The sequence below is a fragment of the Poecilia reticulata genome, linkage group LG1, assembly GCF_000633615.1.
Source record: "Poecilia reticulata strain Guanapo linkage group LG1, Guppy_female_1.0+MT, whole genome shotgun sequence".
Taxonomy (NCBI): domain Eukaryota; kingdom Metazoa; phylum Chordata; class Actinopteri; order Cyprinodontiformes; family Poeciliidae; genus Poecilia; species Poecilia reticulata.
Genome location: NC_024331.1, coordinates 27,680,882 through 27,703,878, shown reverse-complemented (window position 1 = coordinate 27,703,878; position 22,997 = coordinate 27,680,882). Strand labels below are relative to the sequence as shown.

The 22,997-nt window shown below is 36.4% G+C and overlaps 4 protein-coding genes across 8 annotated transcripts in view; 1 reads left to right on the top strand and 3 right to left on the bottom strand.

The window, feature by feature from the left end:
* Positions 1-6,914, bottom strand: part of galnt7 (UDP-N-acetyl-alpha-D-galactosamine: polypeptide N-acetylgalactosaminyltransferase 7) — a 22,943-nt gene extending 16,029 nt beyond the window's left edge. For all 3 annotated transcript variants that reach the window (XM_017307529.1, XM_008418953.2, XM_017307534.1), the window contains exons 1-2: positions 6,535-6,914; positions 2,753-2,864 (exon numbers count right to left, since the gene is read on the bottom strand). In XM_017307529.1, the coding sequence (XP_017163018.1) occupies positions 2,753-2,864; positions 6,535-6,657 (235 nt within the window). In that variant the 5' untranslated portion in view covers positions 6,658-6,914. The remainder of the gene's footprint in view (positions 1-2,752; positions 2,865-6,534) is intronic.
* A 3,096-nt stretch (positions 6,915-10,010) lies between these two features.
* On the bottom strand, positions 10,011-17,428 carry asb5b (ankyrin repeat and SOCS box containing 5b). The gene is made up of 7 exons (XM_008418941.2): positions 17,258-17,428; positions 14,296-14,375; positions 13,846-13,953; positions 13,623-13,776; positions 10,872-11,006; positions 10,326-10,517; positions 10,011-10,255 (listed from the first exon to the last, which is right to left on the bottom strand). Exons 1-7 carry the CDS (start codon positions 17,346-17,348, stop codon positions 10,128-10,130), a joined length of 888 nt encoding a protein of 295 aa, XP_008417163.1. The 5' UTR covers positions 17,349-17,428; the 3' UTR covers positions 10,011-10,127.
* A 1,185-nt stretch (positions 17,429-18,613) lies between these two features.
* On the top strand, positions 18,614-21,731 carry spcs3 (signal peptidase complex subunit 3). Its single transcript, XM_008418928.2, has 5 exons — positions 18,614-18,857; positions 19,857-19,930; positions 20,123-20,199; positions 20,864-20,979; positions 21,479-21,731. The coding sequence occupies exons 1-5, from the start codon at positions 18,715-18,717 to the stop codon at positions 21,609-21,611; spliced, it is 543 nt and encodes a 180-aa protein (XP_008417150.1). The 5' UTR covers positions 18,614-18,714; the 3' UTR covers positions 21,612-21,731.
* Positions 21,732-22,202: 471 nt separating this feature from the next.
* kdm2aa (lysine (K)-specific demethylase 2Aa) overlaps positions 22,203-22,997 on the bottom strand; it is a 29,409-nt gene continuing 28,614 nt past the window's right edge. For all 3 annotated transcript variants that reach the window (XM_008418921.2, XM_008418904.2, XM_008418913.2), the window contains one exon: positions 22,203-22,618. In XM_008418921.2, the coding sequence (XP_008417143.1) occupies positions 22,437-22,618 (182 nt within the window). In that variant the 3' untranslated portion in view covers positions 22,203-22,436. The remainder of the gene's footprint in view (positions 22,619-22,997) is intronic.

Below are 22,997 nucleotides of genomic sequence, written 5' to 3'. Positions count from 1 at the left end.
ATCCCAGCGCCCCCCTTTTGTAAAAATGTCCGCCAGCGCCCCCTGCCGTCCTCTGAACGCCCCCTGGGGAGCGGTACCGCCCACGTTGAGAACCGCTACTTTAGGGCCTCTTGTCGTTTTAAATCTAAATTAGCTGCTTCTTTCCATGTACCCCCAACTCATCACTTACCCTCACGTAAAATTGGCTGAAAACAGATGCATAATTATACAGTAGTGCATCTTTGAAAAGCAGGAAGTGGAGCCTCCTGCACAACCAACGAGAATGCAGCATGCAGTTTCTGAATGGTAAGTCAACAATAAAACACTTGTCTCTTCCAACAACCATTGTACAACACATACAGCTGACCAAACATGCTGGAGATTCGCTTGGGTTGCTAGGTAACAGGGATGGGTTCGATTGGGGTTGCTAGGTAACGGTGCAGTGGCCGTGGACGTGACTTAACAATCGGGAGGCTTTTGAAACAACTCGTCTTCCAGACGCCTCATTAACTTATTCTCAAAACTGAGATGGATGTTTTTTTAAGCTCTTAGGTTGTTTTTACAACCTAAATGGAAGTAAAAAAAAAAAAGTGCAAAATATTTATTTTGCATAATAGGTGCCCTTTAACTTACAAGCAAGGCCGACAGGAACATCTAAAGTTTCTGTTTCCATACCTGCACTAGGCAGCCAGAGTAACTGAATCCCTGCATTAAATGCTGATTTCAAGGTAAAAGCTTAGTCAACTCACTAATGCTGTAATTACATGTTTATATTTAAAGTCTGGTTCTGGGTGAGTTGATCCTTTAATTTTAGCTGGTCTGGAGTTTCAAAAGAAAACTGTGGCTCCGTCTGTCCTAAACACAGGCAGGATTTAATCCCCAGCGATTATTACTCCATCTTATTACAACACAGCTGTCATGGTGGCTGCAAGAAGTCTCCATCTGTTCACCAAGACCAAACCAACCTCAACCCGTTCCCCAACCACTCTACGTCCCCGTCTAATGAAATATGAGGACAGATGAGAACTGACATCTATCTGTCTGAAAGAAGTCATAAAGCCATCTAGGACTGAAACGATTAATCAGATTAATCGATTATTGAAATAATTGACATCTTATTTAGTAGTTGATTTATTGTTAACTGGAGAATACAGAATAAAAAAGGCCAGTTGCTAAAAGAGCAACATACTTAAAGCATTAATTAAGCCAAAGCTGTACAGAAAGTACCAACATTTTGCATTTAGGATAAAAAAAACTTCTCTGTCTAGAAGTATATTCTACCCAGAACTCCACAAGCCTCAGTTTTAGCTTTACCTGGTTCAAATTATGTAAAGAAAATTCTCTTATGAAGCCTTTACTCAATTTTTAATTTGTTAATCCAAATTAATTAACAGATTATCCCTACATTGTTCAGATATCAAGTCAGGAACAAAGGGCTGAGCGTTTCACAATAAGTTAGAAGTATTTTTATTTTAGCTGCAGATGCATGCTTTTATAAAAATGATCAAGTTTTCACTAAAGTAATGCTGTATCGCTGCATTTTAGGCAATCAAATATTTATTTATTGGTTATTTGCATCTTTTAATGTCTTTCTAATGTCTAAAAAAGGTTTAAATAAAAAAACCTTCAAAATGTGCCAAAAAAATACAAATCTTTTTTAGTCGATTAATCGTCAGAATAATTGATTACTAAAATAATCATCAGTTGAAGCAGAATATCCTGGCATCCATTCATGACCTTAAGCTTAACAATGTTTCAGTAACAAAGCAGGATAATACATACAAATCACACCTTGAAATGGGTTTGGAGGGGCCTAGTTAAAGTCTGGAAATAATGCTGATTGAAATTACATAGCTTTAAATAGGAGTTTCAAAAAAAACTCTACAATGTAGCAGAATAAATACAATTCTGTAAAAAAAAAAAAAAAAGCGGGTGAAAATTCCTTCCCAGTGACGTAAAAGACGTTATAACATTGCTGGATGGAGGCGGCCGTCATCAGGGTGGAAAACCAGTTCCACCAGTCACATAAAGAGTGGAGTCATCGATTGAAAACGGTTTTTATTTACTCTGGTTACCTGTGTCAGCAGGTCACGCTAACGACAAGCAGACATAAATGATAGATGGATGAAGCTGAATTATTTAACCCTTTCATGCATGAATTATGATCTTTTGTGTCAGGATTTTTTTCCATATTTTTTTTTATTTTCTTAAGGCATAAAAAAAGTTTGGAAAAAATTTTGTAAAATAATTTTTTCTTTTATTTTAGGTGATCAATTGTAATTTTCTCCAAATACAAAGTTGTTATCTGAAAAATACATCAGTAGTATTGTTCTTTATGGGTAATCTGATGTTGCAATATTTTTTTTTACCTGTAAGAATCGTCTACAGTAGAAGGAGGGACCGGGTCAATTAGTTGCTTTTTTGTTTGTCGGCCATATTGGATTTAACACAAATAATTTCTAGCATTTGCAGCTGATGGCCAGTAGTTGATAGTGTATTTTATGATGCATTAGTGTGAACTTCAGTGGTCTGTGGGCATTTATAACATAAAAATCCACAAGAAGCACAAGAAAATGACTTTTAGATAGCTGTCCTCTCTAGTGACCACTATGCATGAAAGGGTTAAAAAAAATACCCAATGAGGTAGACGCTGATAACAACAAAACTTGTAATTGTTCTGCTAAAGCTGCAGCTATAATAATGGTAGAACCATGCATTTGTGGCTCTAAAGCCAAAGTTGTCACAGCTGATTTCAACATGTTTGGTGTCTCACCGTGCTTCAGTCTGATGGAGTTCAGGTCGACTTCCACGCCTTCCACACGCGGCCACGGCACCACCGGCTTAAACTGATCGACCAAGTCACCTTTGGGGAGCAAGCTGTCATCCTGTTTGAGAAAAAACACATGGCGAGATCGTAAATAAACACAGATCTGAATGACAAAATATGCTATATGAGACAGCATTTAACAATGTCAGAACAATTTACAGACAAGTTTGACTGACGTGAAGAGAGACAAGAACCACAAAAGGTTCTTGGATCATCCAGCCTGTCACAGTAACACATTTTACTGGATGACAAACTGTCCCAGAAGTTAACGCAATAAATGATAATATTGTTTTGAGACCGTTTTCCAGTAATATAACGGTAAAATAATACAAGAACACAATCTCAAAGATCAATAAACTTTAAATGGAAGACATTTTAAATCTAATAAAACAAATAAATCCAAAATAAATTAACAAAACAACAAATAAAATTAATTATAAAGTCTGTAAGTAAAGTTAATTTAGCATACGGTTAATCGATTTATTGCTTATTGTGAGTGGGCTAGCGACTGGGACAGTTAGTGAAAATTAAACTTTAATGGAGTTAGTAGCAGGGATTGAATTTCAAGGTTCACACATTTTCTCGCTAAAATTCAAGCACTTTTCAAGGAAAGTTTTTAAAACCATTTTTATGATTTTAAAAGTTATTAGAAAAAAAATACATTCCTGCTCAAATTAAATGCTTACTTTCTGTAAGAAGGCTTTTCTTCTAAAAAATAAGTTTTTAAAAAACGGTGCAGATAGAATATCAAGAACTTTCAAATCCTTCACAGAAACCAAGCAATTCCAACCTTAAAAACACCAAATTGAAATACAACCATTTTCAAGGATTTCAAGCATCCTTACAAACGCTGGTAACTAATTAATCACATTTTACTCAATTATTCAACAAAATAAGCAACATTTCCAATTCAAAATCTATTTTTGCTGCTAAAATATCGAATAAATAGACACATGAGCTCAACAACAACAAAGGTATTTATTGTTTTTGATCTGTTATTTAGATTATTCAATCATCAGATTAACACAAAGTGCTAAAATACACATTCAGCTTTCAAGTATTTCAGGAACTCTGATTATTCATGTAACGTTTTTATAAATGTGGACGCTGACGTTGGGGACGTCTCTGCTGCTGCAACATGTTTTGCATATAAACGGTATGTTAGTCTGAAATAGCTTTAGTGATGGGCTAACTCATCATTAAAGACACACAACAATAGTCTCTTCTTGCGTCTCATCAGATCGTTTTATGAAGTAAAAATTAACCCCAGTGGGTCAAGAAGAGCAGCTTCGTCTTCCATTGCTGTTTGCAGATGTCGCTTGTGCGTCAGATTTACAAGCCTACCAGAAACACAACACAAAGGTTCCAGCTTGGGACTTTTGAATGTAAAAAAAAGATGAAGATTTTTTAAATGCATGTAATTCATTAATATAATAAAAATTTACATGTTAAAGTCCCAACAACATGCTTCCTGTTGCGATGGCGGCAGATGAGACATAATGTGGACAGGACGTGGCACTGAACACACCAGTCTAGCGTAGTTGTTTCGGGGTTTTTTTCTCTACACACACCTTTAAAAACAGGTGTTCCCACAGCACTCCTTCACAGACAGGTGTACAGAAAGGTGTGGCCTGAAAACATTCCTTACAGAAATGGCTAGAGTGACTGATGTTTTAAAAAAAATCTTTTTTCACTATTAGAAAAGATTTTTAATAAATACACTGGAGTAGATACGATTAAAACACCTACAGAAAAAATGTCTAGAACAAAAACCCTCAGAAGATAAGAAAGTTTGAAGGCCTTTTGACTTGTCTGGTGAGTGGAAGAGACAAAATTCATTTACAGCCTACATGCGTTTTAATAATCTGCTTTTCATACTAAGTTCCAATGTGATAAGCAACATTTAATTTCACAACCATCAGAAATGAAAGTTGAAGAACTTCAATTTTCAATGCTGGCAAAGTTTTGTTCAAGGAACCTTGAAAAGTAAAGAACCAACCATTCCTTAAAGGTTCAACCGACAGAAAACTATAATTAAAAGTTGAGTCACAGCCCCACTAAACAAGCCTTACTTGTTTACCTGTTTGGATGAACAATGGCTTCATCCAGATTTCCTTCATTTTGAGTGATACTTGCATGTAAATGCTATTTTATCTACCTTTGCTAAACTGATCTGCCCACCGGGTGACGTCTGCACATGTGTGGTTAAAGAGGCAGTATTATCTGTTCTCCAAGCACACAGTGTCATTTTAGAGCATAATCAAGTAACTGTTACCTTCAGCTGGTATAAAAATGCTATACATGTCAAATATTACTCAAAAGAAATTTTACTTCCTGATTTAATGCCTTGAAATTGGGCCTCTGTCTCTTTAAGAAACTCCTGTTCTTTCTGAAACTCCGCTGTCAGGAAGTTATCTCAGCATGACTCCTCTTTTAACTCTTTAATAATGTTTTTATCAGTGTTTCACTGAGAAGTAGCACGTATAATGAGCTCAGCAGATGTGCAATCCAACCAGGTGTTTGCCATTTGCTGCCGGCTAGTCGGAAGGAGCTGAGTGGACTCTGTGAGGCAGAAGCTGGGAAGCTTAGAAACTGAGGAGGAGCTGTGCCTTGAAGGCCGTGCTGAATACACCCAGGCGTTTTGCACAGCTGAATGGTTGTCATGGCAAATAAAGAATAAAAATAACTGTAATACAGACAGAAAATGATTCTTGCAACATTCACAAAATGTGAAAGGAAATAAAAATCGCAATGTCAGCTTTTTTTCTGCCACTATTTTGCAGCGTAAATTCCTGGTTTACTGACACTCTGCTCAGATTTTTCTGAATCTTACTTCCAATCAGCACTTCTCAGTTGGTGTCCTTCTGAACGTTAGAAGAAGATCAGCCCAGTGAATCCTGAAATTAAGAAATCTCCCGGCTGTTTGTTTCTCAACCTGATCTCCGTAACAAACTCACCATCACATTTCAAATCTAAACTCACAACTCATCTGTTTACGCTAGCTTAACCATCTGATCACAACTGCACAGCGTTATTCTTATTGTATATATACTTAAGATGACCTTGAGTCAGTATTCACTCTCACCAATTCAACTAAATATTAAGTTTTCTTGCTATTAAGTTATGGCTATGATAGATAGGTTTTGTTTTTCTTGGTACACCCCTAATTATCTACTTGATTATTTTCTAAAAGATTTCAAGCTGATGTACTCTTACTTGTGTAGAAATATAGTTTGGTAAATTACAACTCAGTACATCCGATTGGTCTCCTTTAATTTATTGATCTGTAATAAATTAATCAGTAATATCAACTGATTTTTACATTACGATTTTATGATAATCTGATTGATACAGTGTGACAATAATTGACATAATTAACTACGATAGTATATTCATTAAAAAACCAATGCTAAACTTTCACTTGGCTACTTCTTATCACGAGCTCGTTAGATGCAGCCAGCTCACTTCCGCCTGTTGAGGATCCGTGACTTTAAACGTGGTGACATGTACGGATGTGGATCCTGGATTGTTGGGAAGGGATGCAGGTGGAAAGCCAAATGCGTTTCATTTCCAACAGCAGTATCTCAGCAAAACTACAAAAGTAATAACTGTCCAGTTCTGGGAACAAGCTAACGAGGACGCATAAATCAACGCCACACCGCGTTAACTCAACATGCACTGGTTGCTTTGTAGCAAGTGTCACCTTTTGGTGCGATTTAGCTTCTTACCCTTTTCCCGAACGGGTTGTCGTCGCTTGGCTTTGGAGAAAGAGACGACCAGAGTACCACCAAACCTAAAAACGTCCCAATGACCAGTAAGCTCCGCAGAAGGAATCCCACTTTCAGCCTCATACTGGAACCCACTTTCCTCTTTTGCTCCTTCCTTCCAGCAGCTAAGCTAAGCTAAACTGGTCCCCGTCCGCGCAGTTTAACCGGCTACAGCAGACAACCAAGAGCTCTCTGTCTGCTGCTGTAAAATAAAAATAAATATGAGTTCAGTGGGAACGAGTCTTCCCGCTGTTGCCGCGGTGTGTTGTCGGACAGGTTATTATTTCCTGTTATCGCCGCTCTGTTCTGGTACCCGGCCTGACTGTTCCGGTGTAACAACCCTGTCCTCCTCTAAGGTTCCTGTTGCTGGCCGATGGGAGGATCTGAGCCAGAAAAAGGAGGAGGAACCTGGCCAACAATAATAAAATAACTAATTTTACTCACAGTTATAATAGTTATGATTTTGAGGAATTGGAAACAATTCACAAAACAGGCAATAAATATTGTATCTGTACAGCGCTTTTTCATAACTTCCTCTCGATTTATAAATTACTACCTATCTATCCTAAATTAAACTGTTAAAAAAAGACACTTTACAGGAATCAAGAAAAATGATCTAGTTATTATTTATTATTATTTATGTTTATTGCTGTAATTTAGCAAAGATGTGCTTTGATAAAAGTAGACTAAGATTGAGTTCATCAGCAATAAATAAATGAGTCAGATAGATGTATATGTGTGTGTTGTAATTATTCTCCATTGATTGCTTTGCTTTTATTTTCGTATATTGTAAATAGTCTGTTGGGTTTTTTGTACCTTTTTATTGTTATCCTACTTCACATACCTTTGCAATTGTGTATGCAGCTTTTGATAATTGCACAATATTTCATGTCATTGTTGTGCCCTTACTGTACAGTATATTATCCTTAATATCGTTTTATGTATTTGTATATATAAAAGGATCCAAGCACTGAGTCCTTTGGCAAGGAAGATGTGTACAAACAAGAATAAGTTAGACTTATGGCGTTTCCTAATCTATAAAACATTTGACAGAAATCAGGATTTTCTTTCTAGTCTGAGGTTACAAACAAGTATTAAGTTAGTAATAAATCTATATTTTTATGTTTTCTTGTCAATGCATATCATTGAAAAGATCTTTCATAGGTTCAAAAGGCTATCAAGCTCAATTACAGCAAAATCCATGATTGTAATTTTAAATTAATTAACTTAAAGATATGACGTTAGAAATGTAGCTATATGGTTTGTAAACGTGTGAAGCTGAGTAAAGCTTCTGGTACACTGACAGTAAAAGTTTGCTGTCAATGAAGTGTTGTAGAAATGTGAGTAATGGAAAAGTTGTTCCGCAGCAAATTGCCTGCTCTGTTTGCTCAGCTGCATGCTGGGTTTTTAAAGAACAACCACAAAAGGAAATCGCCCTGAAAATGAAATGAAAGGCTGCGGTTCCTGCTATGCCCATTCTTCTTGTTGTAACATCTATTTAATTGTTGGCTATAAAATAGATCATCTGTTCTGCTGTGCCGTGATTCTCTACCTTTTATTCACAGTTTTTGGAAGAAGCTGTTTCTGTGTCTCAGGGTGTGGTATGTTTGAGCTGATTGCTCAAGAGCTAAGCACCATAATTACTGATCTCTGCAGCAGGATCCAATATCCAGGATCAGTTCCTGCTCAGCCTGCTGCCGTACGCAGAGCTCTCCGCTCATCCTCAGGACGTCAGTCAAAACGAAACGCTTTGCATTGGAGAAGCAACCAGAAATAAAAAAACAAGGGATTTAAAATAACTTTACTGAAAACTCAAGAAATCCACAAATAAAACTGATTAAAAAATAACTCTAAAATATCTGAAAATGAAAAAGACTGGATTATTATCCTGATGACCCGTGGGACAGTCGAGAACTTTTTAAACATTAAAAAATTATTATAAAACCAAATCTAACAGCCTGAATGTCCCTATTTGTGATTCTTTCGTTGTTTCACATTTTTATTAATGAAATTTTAAGTAAGTCATTTTTATTTGATGTACTGTAAATTATTTATAATTATTTATGTTTGTATGACTCTTATCTGTTCATAACTACGTAGTAATAGCTGCAATATTGCACCAAAGTTTAACGCTGCAGTCAAGCAACCAACCTTTTTGCAATAAAAACTTTATTTATTCGATTCATTTCAAGTCCAGTTCACAATAATCTGTCATTTCAATTCAATATACAGTGTATCATTTAAATAATCTTTAGCTGAAGTAATAAAAAACAGATAGTGGTTCATTGCATCCAATAAAATACTCTATATTTTGTCATTTCACAAATATAAATTATTTATTAGCATTTCATTAGCATGTATGCAAACACACATTTTAGAAATGTTTCCAATTCCAGCAGCATTCTGACATTCACAAAATAAAAAAATTATTCATAAATAACATTGACATAAAGATATTAAGGTTATCGGCTGAGAAAACACTTTTCAGCAAAATTACGGGAATAGTTAGTGCATCATATGTGGGAGCTTGATGTGCATCTTCAGGGTGCAAACAGGTCCTTTATCGGCTTGAATCCACGGTGACATGTTGACAGGAAATACTATCTGTATTCACTATAGCTAGACTGAAAGACACAACATTTTTAGAATTTTTTTGGTCTAGATTATAGTGCAAATATCTCAGTACACATGAAATGAGATAAAACTAACTTACAAATAAGTTTTCAGCAAGATAGTAACTTGTTTTAAAGAGGTAGTATTAAGAAAAAATTACTTTATGTCTTGTTATAATGTAATGTTTTTAAATTTTTTATCTAAAACATACCTGGAGTGTTGCCTTAATTATTTCATGCATGACTGAGAAATCCGTTCATCGCCATGACAACCATTCAGCTGTGCAAAATGCCTGGTTGGACCAAGCCACGCCTTCGGGACGCAGCTCCTCCTCTGAACTGCAGTTTATGAGCTTCTGCCTCATGGAGCAGCCTCCCGTACAACTGCCCCACTCAGATCCTTCAGACTAGCCAGCAGTAATTAGCAAACACCCGGTGAAAGTCAGCTGAGCTCATTGTATGAGCTACTTCTCAGTGCAACGCTGGTAAAAATGTTGTTAAAGGGTTAATAGGGAAGCCATGTTGTGATGACCCACTGAAGGCGGAGTTTCAGAAAGAGCAGGAGATTTTAAAGAGACAGAGGCCCAATTTCAAGCCGTTAAATTAGGAAGAAAAATTTCTTTTGACATATATATAATTTTTATAACAACCCCTAAATATTGATTTTTTTTTAAAAAGTACAAGTTATAAGTGAAATAACATGGGAAAAATGTCTTGAAGTACTTATCACTAGTACTTTTTCATTAATATTAAGGACTTACCCAGAATAAGCTGCTATTTCTTGCTGAAAATTTACTGAAAAGTTACTTCTAAGTCAGTTTTTTGTCTTATTTCAGGTGTACTGAGATATATGCACTAGAAACTAGAACAAAAATACTTGGTAATATTTTCTGTTTTTGCATTGGAGCCAGAAAAGTACGGGAGAGCACGCAGCCTATGGCTCTATGTGTGCTCCAAGTATTGAGTGAGAAGTGAAGGAAGAGGGAGGAGAGGAAGCTGCTTGAGTCTGGCTCGCCCAATCACGGTCCTGATCCGGAGACGGCACAGCTGGCAGAGACTCCTGGGGGACGCTGGAGTCAAACAGAGCCGGTTCAGGGGTTTTCATTCAACTTGAAAATCCTCACAGCGAAAAATCATTACCTTCAAATGCCACAAGCAGCTGGTGTGTTTCTCCACCAGGCGGAGCGAGGTCTAACGGCCGCTGGCCGTTTCCGTCTCTGAGCTTGGTTTCGGCTCCATGGTCGAGTAAAACCGACACCAGATCGGTGCTGTTCTGTCTGGCAGCTACATGCAGAGGGCTTTCCCCGCTTTTCCCTGCATTAACACTGGCTCCTGGATGAGGGGAGGAGGGCAAAATAAATGTCACAACTACAGCACCATGCATAGGGCCAACCAGAGGCGGGTAGAGTACGCAGAGGTTGACTCAAGTAAGAGTAAATAAAATGAATTGATTGGCTGACAAAATTACTACTTCCTTCTGCTAATATTACAACTTCTTTTAATATTATGAGTTCATTCTTGTGTTACTACAACTTTTTTCTTATATTATTATGAAATTCTTCTCACAATATCATGACTTTTTTCTTGTAATTATAATTTTTTTCCTTAATTTGGCCCTAATAGTCGGTTGCAGAGAGCAACTAGAAAGTGTAATTAAAAAGAAAAACAGAAACAGAAAAGTCACACCTTTGTCCAACAGCAGCTTTGAGCAGGCTGTGTGTCGGTGTAGGCAGCTCACGTAGAGAGGGGAGCCCAGGTGAGGGACCTGGTGGTCTGGATCTGCTCCATGAGAAAGAAGGCTCTCCACACACTGGCTGTTCCCTTGACGACACAATGACGAAAAGCTTAACTTATACAGAACACAGTTTGGACCCATTTGAATTCATTCATTTACATTATGGCTGATATAAAACCATATATGAGTTTAAATTAAATTTAATTATTTTTTTTGTTCTTTGTTCTAAACATCTGAAATACGACCACACTGGTGGTGCAATCTTTTCTCTTTTTGTCAACAGTTTTCACTCCACATAGTTGAATTTTATTTTTAGGTAAGGTAAAGGTAATTTTATTTATATAGCACATTTTCAGCAACAAGGCAATTCAAAGTGCTTATTACCAAAGATAAATATAAATAATGTGTGGAAACATAAAGAAACTGATTGACAATTATAAGAACCCTTTGATAATTGGAGTACTAAAGATTTTCCAATAAAAATGTTTTGACATGGATATTTTTCATCAAATGTAAATAAAAACCAATGTTTTTTTTCCCTCAAATGGATTCCCCCTTTTCTATTTATTTACTTTCTTTCGAGAGTTGCCTCTCTCATTTCCTATCAAAATCAAACTTTGGTTGAATGACAATAACAAATCAAAATCTACCAGCAGCAGAAATGATTTTGTGCTTATTTTATACGTAATGATTTAAACCTGGAATGTTGCAATGTTTTTCTGTTTATGATCCATCACACAAAGTAAATCAATAGCGCTCTGTAAGATTGTTTTTTCTGAAACTATTTTGATTTAGGAAAAAAAAATCTCTGACACTCCAGAAGCTGCTGCATGTGTGTGAGTTTGTTGCTTTGGGACTGCACACACAAATGCACACAATTGGCAGAGAACGCAATAAAATAGGCAGGAAATGTTTCATTTTTTCTTTATTTTTGTTGGGATGAAGTTGATGTGTGATTATCTGTCTAAGTGATTGGATTGAACTGAATTGACTTACATATTATAAACTGGATCTATTTGTCTTGGAAATTTCCTTGGGATGACATTTGTTGTGTACTGGTGCTATATAGATAAACTAAACATCACCAAAATGAATTAATTATACACATAATCACTTATTCTATGCTCCCACATACTGTATGTGTATGTTTGTACACATTGACATTAGTGAAAGCAAAGAAGGAAGGAAAACCTGCCTTATTTTTGCTTAGAGCATCTCTGCAGGGAAAAGTCTTTCCCATGTTAGACTGAACTTCCTTTCGTTTCTAAATTGTTGTTCACATTGTCACTCACTATTTGCCGAAAGCACAGTCTGCATGACGGAGAAAAGAGATAGTGAACATTTTAGGTATTTTACAGTTAGTATTTTGTAGGTCAAAATTAATATTTTGACTGAAAATAAATAAAAATCTTGAATAAATCATGAAATAATCATGTTAAGTGTACAGATGTTCTAGTGTGAAGGTTGTGATTCTGCAGGATAAATGTGTGTGAACTCTGCACATTGTGACTCACTAACCATGATACAATGTGTGCGTGTAAATAATTACAGTGCTAGCTATTTGTTTGCAAAGTAAATCTGCCATTTATCTCAGAAAAAAATAAGAATGAATTTTTAAGTCCCCCCCCCCCTACCATTGTTAGAACAATGGTTCAGTCCAAAGTGTGGGCGGAGCAACAGGCTGCTGTTAGTGAGAAGCAGAACTGTGTAACAGGTTAATTATATTACTTTCAGTCAAGCTTTGAATTTTACCATTTCTGCCATATTTTGTTATGTAAATTAGTAAATTTTTTTATTAGCACCTGTAAGAATTGAGCAGTGAGTATTTCCCATTGCACTTGAACGCACCTCTCTCAACGTAATCACGTACCCTGATGCATAGACATGAAAACTAATAATTAATTAATATAATATTAATATTAATATTAATAATATTCATGTCTATGGCCTGATACTTACAGGAGGATGTTTAATGCTGCTAGCATAATGTAAGTGCTACACTTTCGGTCCAGGTTTTTAAAAAAATAAATAAATTGGTTAAGTCGCCTCGTCGTTATATATTGTGTTTGAACGGATGTGTCTTTTCTTTGACTGTGAATGCTATATTGTCTATATGAGCCGAGTCAGATTTTATTTGACTGTACAGCAAGCTAGGTAATGCCAGTTCCTGTGTTGCGGTTATGTAGCTGCGAGTTACGATAGCTTGATTTCACACAGTTGTTGTGGGTTTTTCTTGGTTGTTTGAATTTACTATTATTTCTTAATTTTTGACTTTTTTTTGTGCAGAGAGAGGTGTTTTGGACCAGATTATATGGAATACTAGTAGTTTCTTCAGTCAAACCCAAAATAAATGAGAAAGTGAAATTATGTGAAACCTTTTCAAAATGTTGTACTTACAATGATTCCCTCACATCCCTTTCCTACAAAAAAAATCTGACTATTTTTATTGCTTAATTAAAGTATTTAGTGCTTAGTTTACTGTTGAGCAGAAACAAAATTCTGACTGAAACTTTGTGTTTTAGTCAAAAAAAAAAAAGACAAGAAAAAACCAGCCCACAAGTTGATGTTTTTGGTCCAGGTAACAAAAAGTTTGGACACCTCCGCCGTAATCTAAACGCATTCACATTCTGAACACAGCGGGGCGTATTTGTCTACTAGGAAGACACTTTAATACACACAAGGTTTCTGCTGTGTGTGCATACCTCTCCTGCAGGCTTCATGCATAGACGAAGGGAAGTGTGTGTGAAGTGTGTGCATGTGCGCTCCATTCTGCAGCAGCAGCTCCATGCACCCGACGCTCCCTGATGCACAGCAATTATACAGAGGAGTGACGCCGTCGATGGTGGCAGCATTCACCTGCAGGATCACGCACCATTAAACTATCATATTATGTCTGGAAATGAAAGTGAAAGTATCAGTACTTACATTAGCTCCAGCACTTAGCAACGCCCTGACACATGCCACGTGTCCAGACAGACAGGCTTCATGGAGGGGCGTCACTTGGTCGATGGTCTTGATGTTTACATGATATCCCTGCAAAAGAACACATGCAAAAAACACATTGTTTATTTGGTCGCTGCTGGGTGTGATCAGATCAGAGAAAAACCAATAAAACTGACAACATTATATACAAACAAGGCTGTGTAATTATCACTTTTCATCACTAGGGGGCGATGTACGGGATAGGCGGCTTTTCCAGATTCCTCACAGTCAACAGGGTTAATGATGGCGATTCAATATTAAACAGAAGATAAAGACGATTGTAGATTAAACTAGTTTACTCACTGGTTTTCCACTGTGTTATGTTTTACTAAGTGATTTGGTTTTCTTAGAAAAATGTGTGGTTTTAAGTTGGTGTCAGTGTCATGGTCCTACCTCAGCCAGCAGCCTGCGCAGGATCAGCAGGCGACCCTGAGACGCTGCGTCATGGAGCGGAGAGCGATCTGCCCACGACCCTGGAAACAAACAAACCCCCAAACACACCAACAAAACCTTTTATTATAGCCCATTTGTTTAGACCTTTACTTTCAGTTCACTACAAAAACCCAAAATCCTGCAGTCATTTTGGTCTAGTTTCTAGTTAAGATACAGGGTGGCCCATGAAAAAGTAGCCCGCCTTCCTGCCAGAGGGGCCACCGAGATCGCCGGATTTAACAAATAGTGACTTTTATCTGTGGGGCAATTTGAAGGGAAAAGTGTACGCTAATAACCCGAGAACTTTACAGCAATTGAAAGACAATATTCGAAATGCAATTCAGAGCATTGGTGCCCCATCGTGTATATGACAATATGTCAAGGCGCGCCCAAAACTGCATTGACACACGAGGCACGTTCTGTAAAGAGTGAGTAAAGATTTTGGCTTTTCAATTTCTTTCTTTCTTTACGGAAGGCCGCCAGTAATACTATAGTAACGCGGGCTGCTTTTTCGTGGGTCACCCTGTATCTTAGTACGCTTGAAATAAGACAAAACTTAAAGCTAACTTTTCTGCAAGATATAACACCTTGTTTTAAGTGAATAATTCCTTAATGAAGAACAAGTTCTAGTTACATTGGCAAAGTATTTAACTAAAACATTTTCCCAGTGGAACAAGTACTTTTTCATCAATATTAAGCTCATATATCTTGCTGAAAAGTGAGTTTTGTCTTATTTAAGGTGTAGTTGGTAAGATTTTGTGTTTTTGCGATGTTGTTTTGTCTTTTCAGTTCTTTCTTGTTTGTTTCTTATATCTTTATGTTTTTAGTTTACTCTTTGCGCTAGTTCAGTTGTTCTCATTGTTTGTGTTTTGGATTTGTTTAGTTAAGAGTCGTATTTATTTCTGTTTACTGTTCATGTTTTCTTTCATGTCATTGCTTTTTCATCTCGCCCCAGTGAGTTTGTGTTTAGTGAAACAATCCTGTGATTATTTGCCTGATGTTTTGTATCATTTTCCTGTTGATACTTTGAAACAACATAGATTTATACTCGTAATTTCTTTTTAAAACAAAAATACAGTCGTTGAGTAGTTCTTAAAACTTTAAGAACCACTCCAGTAAACTCAACTATTACCGTGCTGAATGACATTCAGGATGCAGAAAACAAGAATAAAATTGCTTCTTATCGTTTGGTTTCACATGTTTGGTTAAGTGATGCAGTTTATTTATGTAGAAGAAAACATTTAAAAATTTGAAGTGAGAAAAATGAATAGAAAACATTCTGGTGCACATATTCCAAACAGAAAGGTTTCGCATCATATTTTTAATTATGTGGCCAAAGTGCATTAGAAATGTACTGATAGTTGCTGTAGCAACAAATTAAACCATTGCGTTTGTGGCAATTCACAGCTAGTTAAATCTTACACACCTGTAAGTCAGGTTTTCAAAAGGCAATTCGGATTATTACTTTTTGATTTGCAACTGAAAGGCAAAGTTTAAATGCCTGATATTAGTCCACAATCTAAGCTCTAACTTCAGACAAAAATGAAAGTGAACATTAAATATCCACCTGAATTTTTCCTGACTCAGTGTCATACCTACTTTGTAAATAATTGACATCAGAAATTCCCCTAGTAGCATTTAAGGTCACCTGAGTACACTGTAAGAAAAGAATATCCCAAATCTACTCAATAAAACTATAGCAAAACATTAAAATAGATATTATTAAGTAGAATTTACTGTTTTGATTTAATGTTAAGTCATTTTTAACATTTTGCATTCATTTAATCTTAAGTACATTCAAATAGAAAATATAAATTAACTATAATTTAAACAAACAAATTAATTTTGAAAAAATTTAATCCTTTAAATTTATAAGCTGGAATATAGCATATTTTACATCAAACAGTTTTAAACAAACCTGAAAACAGTTTTAAATAAATAACTGCCACAAACTTAAGAACGTAATTAAACTAATAACTAAGTTATTAGTTCAACTAATAGTTCAACTAATAATATGCCAACTAATAGTTACTAACATATTAGTAACTAATATGTTACTAATATGTATGTAACATATTAGTTGAAACCACTGAATCGTTTTTACAGTACTTGTAATCTATTGAACAAATGTAGCTGAGCAATAATTTTTGCAGAAGATATTGTGATAAAATATAAGATTGTTGTTTTGAGACTATGTTCAGGCAATATAATGATAATGGCAAAATAATGCAAGAACACATTCTCAAAGCTCAATAAACTTTAAATTCTAATAAACATTTAACACTGGAACTGGGAGACATTTTAAATATCCAAAATAAATAAACAAAAAAAAAAACAAATAAATAAAAGTAATTAGGAAGTTTCTGAAAACAAAAACTGTGCTTCAAAAAAGGGCTAGTTGAGACCAAAACACCAGATTGAAGACTTTTGTCATCCATTCTTTTTTTTCTATTTTTTTTTTGGTAGAAAAAGAAAAACGGTAAAGCATGTAAATGGAAATTAATGAGTTCCTTTTAATTTATCATGCGATTAATTGGCTTATTGCTTATTGCGACAGGCCTACGGCTATTACAAAAACACCAGGGTAACAAAGAGCATAATATAAAGAGCATTTATTACAGTATTTCAGTAAATTCTCTAATTTAACCCAGAGGATGGACACTTAATGCAGATTACCATAAAAAGCAGTTTTATTGAGTTAATTCTACAGTTTTATTTAGTCTTAACATGTGTTGTTTTCAGATCATGTTAGGGGGTATTTTAGGCTTGCGCCATTAGGTCTTATTTACCCGTAACACATACCAGAACTGCGCTGTCAACACTGAATGCATCACAAGTTCAACATGTTGTTCTGTATTTCAACCTTTTTTTTCTTCATCCGTTCTGGTTTCTATCGCATTGAAAAGCTAAGCAGAGGACCGACCTTGGCTGATCAGAACGCCCCAGCAGGCCCGCTTCCTCTCCGGGGTGCTGCTGGGCACGGACACCGACTCTGCGGCTCTTTTCCTGGACATCTCCCCTCAGCTGCTCGGGCTGGAACTCCATGTACCGCGGCTGGGGCTCACGTGCTGCAGTCAAAACACCACAGCACGAGTCACAGCGAGGGGGCGGAGTCAAAGGCGAAACTCATTCTGATTGGCTGAGATGCAAGGTGGATCGCAGGACAAGATTATTTTAGAAAGATGATAAAATAACACGTACGCAGGAAGAAACTAATTATATTTACATAAATTTGTTTTTTCTAATTATATTTTTTTGGAGTATGCTGTACTTTCTACTTTTATTTGAGCAATTTTAAAATTAATATCTAGATTTCTTTACAAAATTATGTGATCTACTAACCAACTACATTATAATCTTGTTTTTTTAAATCATATTTCATCACAAATTTCAGCCCATTGGAGTAAAAGATTAAATTATTTATATAACGATATACATAACCAGTTACAAAAATGGTTTTGGACACTCAGCAAGCAGTAGAAACCATTCAATTTGCCTCTCCATAATTTACAGCCCATATTTTACTAACTGAAATCTACGGATTTTTGATCACCTTGTAATTTTAGAAACAAATTAAATTACATAATTTAATTTCTCCCTAAACTACTATTTATAGTTACTATAATTACTATGAACTACTATGAACAGTAGTTCATAGTAACTACTATTATGAGTAGTTACTATGAACTGACTGGAAATTTAAAAAGCTAATTTAGATTAATTCAAGATATGTAAAGGTGACACTTAAAATAAAATACAGATGAATCTCTAAATATAAATTTATGGCATTAAGAGTCGTTTGCATCTTGAAAATGGGCATCTGAAGGTAAATGATCCACTGTGGTGACCCTTAAAGTAGAAGTACCAGCAAAAATCTCATTAAAAGAGTTCAATATGTTTCACACAACACAAATAAGGGGACTAATATATATTTTGGTAGACTTTATTTATTTATTGTGTACTATGGAGTCTGACTTTCATTCAGAAGATGGCGGTAATGCCCCGTTATAATAGTAGCCAAACGCTATTTAGTGGGGAAAAGAAGAGGAAGCGCTTATTCATCTCTGCAGGTGGCTGTTTCCTGTCTGTGTTGCTACGTTAACAAATCATTCATATAATCGTTATTATAAATAGTAAATTAACTGTTCAGACACAGGTTAATCACTTTTATTATTGAAGCAATTCCCTAAATGAACACTTAACTCTTTTGACAAGAAACAAAACGCCTAATACGGTGCATTTATTCTGAAAAGCTCCGCACAGGAAGTTGTGTTTACGGCGACACTTCCGGGTATACATCCGCTAGTGTTTGTTCAACGGTTGCTCTATATTAGCCTTTCGTCTGTCATTCATTTCAGCTCCCTTTAGCCACTTTTAAAGATGAATACGGTTCTATCGAGAGCTAACTCGCTGTTCGCCTTCTCTCTGAGCGTCATGGCGGCTCTGACTTTCGGCTGTTTCGTCACGACGGCTTTTAAAGACAGAAGAGTTTCTGTGGACATCCACGTCTCTAAAGTTATGCTGTAAGAGCTTCATTCATATCAGCTGTTTGGGGGAGAAAACTGCTGTTCTTTGTCTTCATGAACGTTATTAGCAGTGGTGAATTTATTTATGATGCCTCACCATCACCATGTAGAGTCAGAACGAGGCCCTGCTGTCTGATCGGATGATTAGTAACCCAGACTTCCTCCTTCTGCTGCTCTCATGTTACCACCTGTAGTGATATTTATTATCAAACTAGATTTAAAACCGGCTTCATTAAAAAAAACATACTTGATAAAAAAAATTATTTAGAAAGTTTCGTAATATTTTGGAAAAGCTGCATTAATTTTTATGCACATTTATTCACCATTACCACATGGGAGCACAACCATATGCGTCTCTTGCTAGTGACCACACCGCTTTAGCTGACATGCAATGGCAGCATCATGCTGTGTGGACTCAGTTCCCCACTAAATCCAGCTTTTACTTGGATGCAGAAAGCATGGGCGGTACCAGATGGGGGGCTGAAAGAGGCCAGATCCAAAAGAGGATCTGGCCTCTTTCAGATCCCAAAGAGGAAATTAAGCATTTTTGTATCTCTTATTAATGTATTCAATTGTTAATTTATTAAGTTATGCACCATTATAGAAACTATTTAACTTTCAGTTTTAATTTAAAGCTGCAATAGGTAATTTCTGAGTTTGAAAGGTGGAAAATTTTCAAAGATTGAATTTTCCACTTGTTTTTTTTTCTTTTTTTTTTTAGAAAATATCTGAGAATAATCTCAAAGTTTCTGAGTTTTTTTGGAAGATATTTGTAAACAAATAAAATATACATTTTAGCTCCTATGTAGTTAGCATCGCCATTCTTAAGACCCACAAAATTATCTTGTAAAAACTCGTAACATCAGGCTCCAGATTTGCCTTAAAATGAATCCTGAAGGCACCTGGCAACCTGGGAGAAGATGGGGAAACGGAAACGTTTTTTTTTTTTTTTAATCTAATTTGAGTTTCAAACTAATTAATTTTCCTCTCTAACAGGAAGAATGTTGATGACTTCACAGGACCCAGGGAACGAAGTGATCTGGGGTTTATCACCTTTGACATCTCAGCTGATATCCTTTTACTTAATCTGATGTCCTAAATGCTGAGATGAAGTTATATTTGCTCAGCAGTAACTCCGTACTATTTAAAAACTACACTAACATCAATGTAACTGTACTTTGTTTTTGAAGAGATTTGGTTAATTCAAAGTGTTGTTGTTTGATCAAATGTGTGTCTTTGTGTTGTTCTTTAACTTTTCACACATTTGGAGCCAATTTTTGACTGGAATGTCAAGCAGCTGTTTCTCTACTTGTCAGCTGAATACGCCACAAAGAGCAACGTAAGTAAACACAAACTTATTGAGCTTTGGTGTGTTCATCTGGTTTGGATCAGCATGAAATAAAAAAAATCAGACACACGTTGTCATTCAGACAACGTCATGGCTTATACCTCATAAGTCCTCTCCCCCTGCTGTTGCATGCATTGAAGGATGGAATCAGGTTTAACACATACACCAGTCAACCTGTCTCGAGAAAAAAAAGTTTATTTTCTTGAGATTAACTTGTTTTCTTCAAGTTAATCAGGAAAAATTGACGTTGAAAATGTGTTTCAGTATAAAGCAGTTTGATTTATAACAAAAAACTAATCTTCACTGTATTTCTGTACAAACTACCCATCTGACCTGCATTTCAGTGCATTTGTAATAACATTTTGGCTGTTATTACACATCTATTTGTCTGCACTGATGTACTGTATTCTAAATATTTTGTGCTTTTTAAAGTTAAATACTAATATTTAACTTTAACAAGAATGAAAAGAATATTTAACAAGTTAAATATTAGTATTTAACTTTTCAAGCATGTTCTGTTACTTTTGGTGGGTCATGACGAAAATAAGTTTTTCACTACCAAAACCTCTGACCGTTTCTTTACACCCACAGATAATGACTTTGATATGACTCTTTTAGGTGACTATAAAAGTGTGTGTGTGTGTGTTTGTGCCAGTCTCTAAACCAGGTGGTGCTGTGGGATAGGATCATCCTCCGAGGAGAGAACACCAAACTGAACCTCAGAGACATGAAATCCAAATACTTCTTCTTCGATGATGGGAATGGACTCAGGTTAGACGCTGCAGAGTGTTAGGAGCATGCTAGATTAAACCATATTTTACACCGACAACGCCGCTAATGTATCATGGTGCGTTCACACCAAATTCGTTTTGACCGTCTAGCGCGGCGCGATTTGAACCGTTTTGAGTGTTTGAACCAGACGCACCTGACGCTCATAACGCGTTTGGCGTAAACGCACCAAAAGTGCACACGTGTCGAATTTGAAGCGTCAGACACGTTTGGTGTTAACGCACCATCAGAATTAAAAACGTAAATATTTATCTAGTTAATAGTGTTGACCATATCAAAGCACTACGTCCCGTTTTGTTTTCTATATCACGTGTACATTTAAGATTTAGGGCTTCGTGTTGACAATTTCACAACCAAAATCAAAGATGATCATCAACGAGGAGCCGTTTGTTGCCTTCCAGCACATTGCAACAAAGTGTAATAGCTTGTATCCGTGTTCCTGAATGCGATTGGCTGACGGGCACATCTGTGTTGTGTGCAGGGCCAATAAAAACATCACCTTGACGCTGTCCTGGAACGTCATTCCCAACGCTGGGATCCTTCCTCTGGTAGCCGGAAGCGGACACGTCAGCCTGCCTTTCCCCGAGCAGTACGAGGCCACGAAGAGCTACTAGACAGAAATGTTCACCTGCAGCAACACACACACCTTTCCACCATGACTGATGCCACACACACACACCATACATTAGTGTTTTTCTGTATGAGGCAGTTTGTAATAAAGAAATAAACTAACATTTGTGTGTGTACAGATTTTGTGGAGAAAGTGCTGATCAGACTCAAAATAGTTTAATATTATTGTGGGATACATTTTTCTAGGTCTCCACATTAAACGATAAGTTATTGCAATAAACGATAAAATTGTTTTGAGACCATTTTCAAGTAACAGCATAACAAGGAGAGAACACATTCTCGAAGTTGAACAAACTTATCTTTGAGGAGAAGTTTATTAAATCCTTAAATTCGAGTTGTGAAACCTGCAGAAACTCTGCTGGTTGAGAGCATTTGGCAGGACTGCATGGCGTCAAACTCTGGTCTGCTTTGCATTGCAAACCAAAATGCATTTTCTATGCAAATGTGGGAGAATTAAAGAACATAAACAAGCTAACAGAATATGATTGGCTGTAGCAATAATTCTCATCAGTAAGAATAAAGGAATACATTTTGCCTTGTTGGTGAAAACTTGACCATTCCCATTAGAACAGAAGTAACAGGCACAGAACTACTAAACTTTTATTTTAGCACAGTGCTCAGATAAACAATATTCACAAACACATATCCTCTGCTTACAAAGAAAATACTAAAGTAAGAAATTCCTCCCCGTCTTTTTAACGTTTTAAATTACAAGCTGTAATAAAATGGCAGAATCCCATCCACCTCCATCAGTAATTTAAATGAAGGCATTACTTCCTTTTAGTGATGTTTTTAAAAAAGGTGTGGCGTTAGTCCAGGCGTTGGATGAGCTTCTCCTCCATCATACAGTAGAGGGCGACGTGGGACAAATCTGAGATGAAAGCGTGGCAGGCTCGTCTGCTGATGCCCTTACAGCCTCGCAGGTCCAGCAGAGTCAGAGAGGAGAAACGCTTCAGGTAGGGCAGGCAGCCGTCCGTCAGCTGGTTGCAACCTTACAAACACGAACAAGTCAGGATTTAAATGAAGCAGATGAGACGGGCAAGGGTTAAACTACGGCTGGAAATCAATTAAAACAATTGATCACCATTAATCACTATGTCTTACTTTGTAAGCTTGAAATATAAATATAAAAACAGTTATATTTATCCTGGTGCGCTGCAATTAAAATGCAAGAACTTGATCTGATTTTTTTTCAACAGCAACAAACAGAAACTGGAGGGAAACTCCAGCAAACTTATTCGGGGGACAACTGAGAAATTTAATTTTATTTTCTAGTTAGGGGCATGCCATAGCAATGCATAAGGAGAGCAGTACTGACTTGCGAAGCAAGTCAGTACTGCCTCCATGCATTGCATGGCAGGCACCTATTG

Bases quoted from the DNA above. Each gene is read 5' to 3' on its own strand.
- asb5b (XM_008418941.2), bottom strand. From the start codon at position 17,348: ATGTCCAGGAAAAGAGCCGCAGAGTCGGTGTCCGTGCCCAGCAGCACC. The intron at 14,376-17,257 runs GTCGGTCCTCTG...GTTTGTTTCCAG, and splicing joins GGGCGTTCTGATCAGCCAAG to GGTCGTGGGCAGATCGCTCT. The intron at 11,007-13,622 runs GTATGCACACAC...TGTGTCGTCAAG, and splicing joins GCATGAAGCCTGCAGGAGAG to GGAACAGCCAGTGTGTGGAG.
- spcs3 (XM_008418928.2), top strand. From the start codon at position 18,715: ATGAATACGGTTCTATCGAGAGCTAACTCGCTGTTCGCCTTCTCTCTG. The intron at 19,931-20,122 runs ATATCCTTTTAC...AACTTTTCACAC, and splicing joins CACCTTTGACATCTCAGCTG to ATTTGGAGCCAATTTTTGAC. The intron at 20,980-21,478 runs GTTAGACGCTGC...TGTTGTGTGCAG, and splicing joins GATGATGGGAATGGACTCAG to GGCCAATAAAAACATCACCT.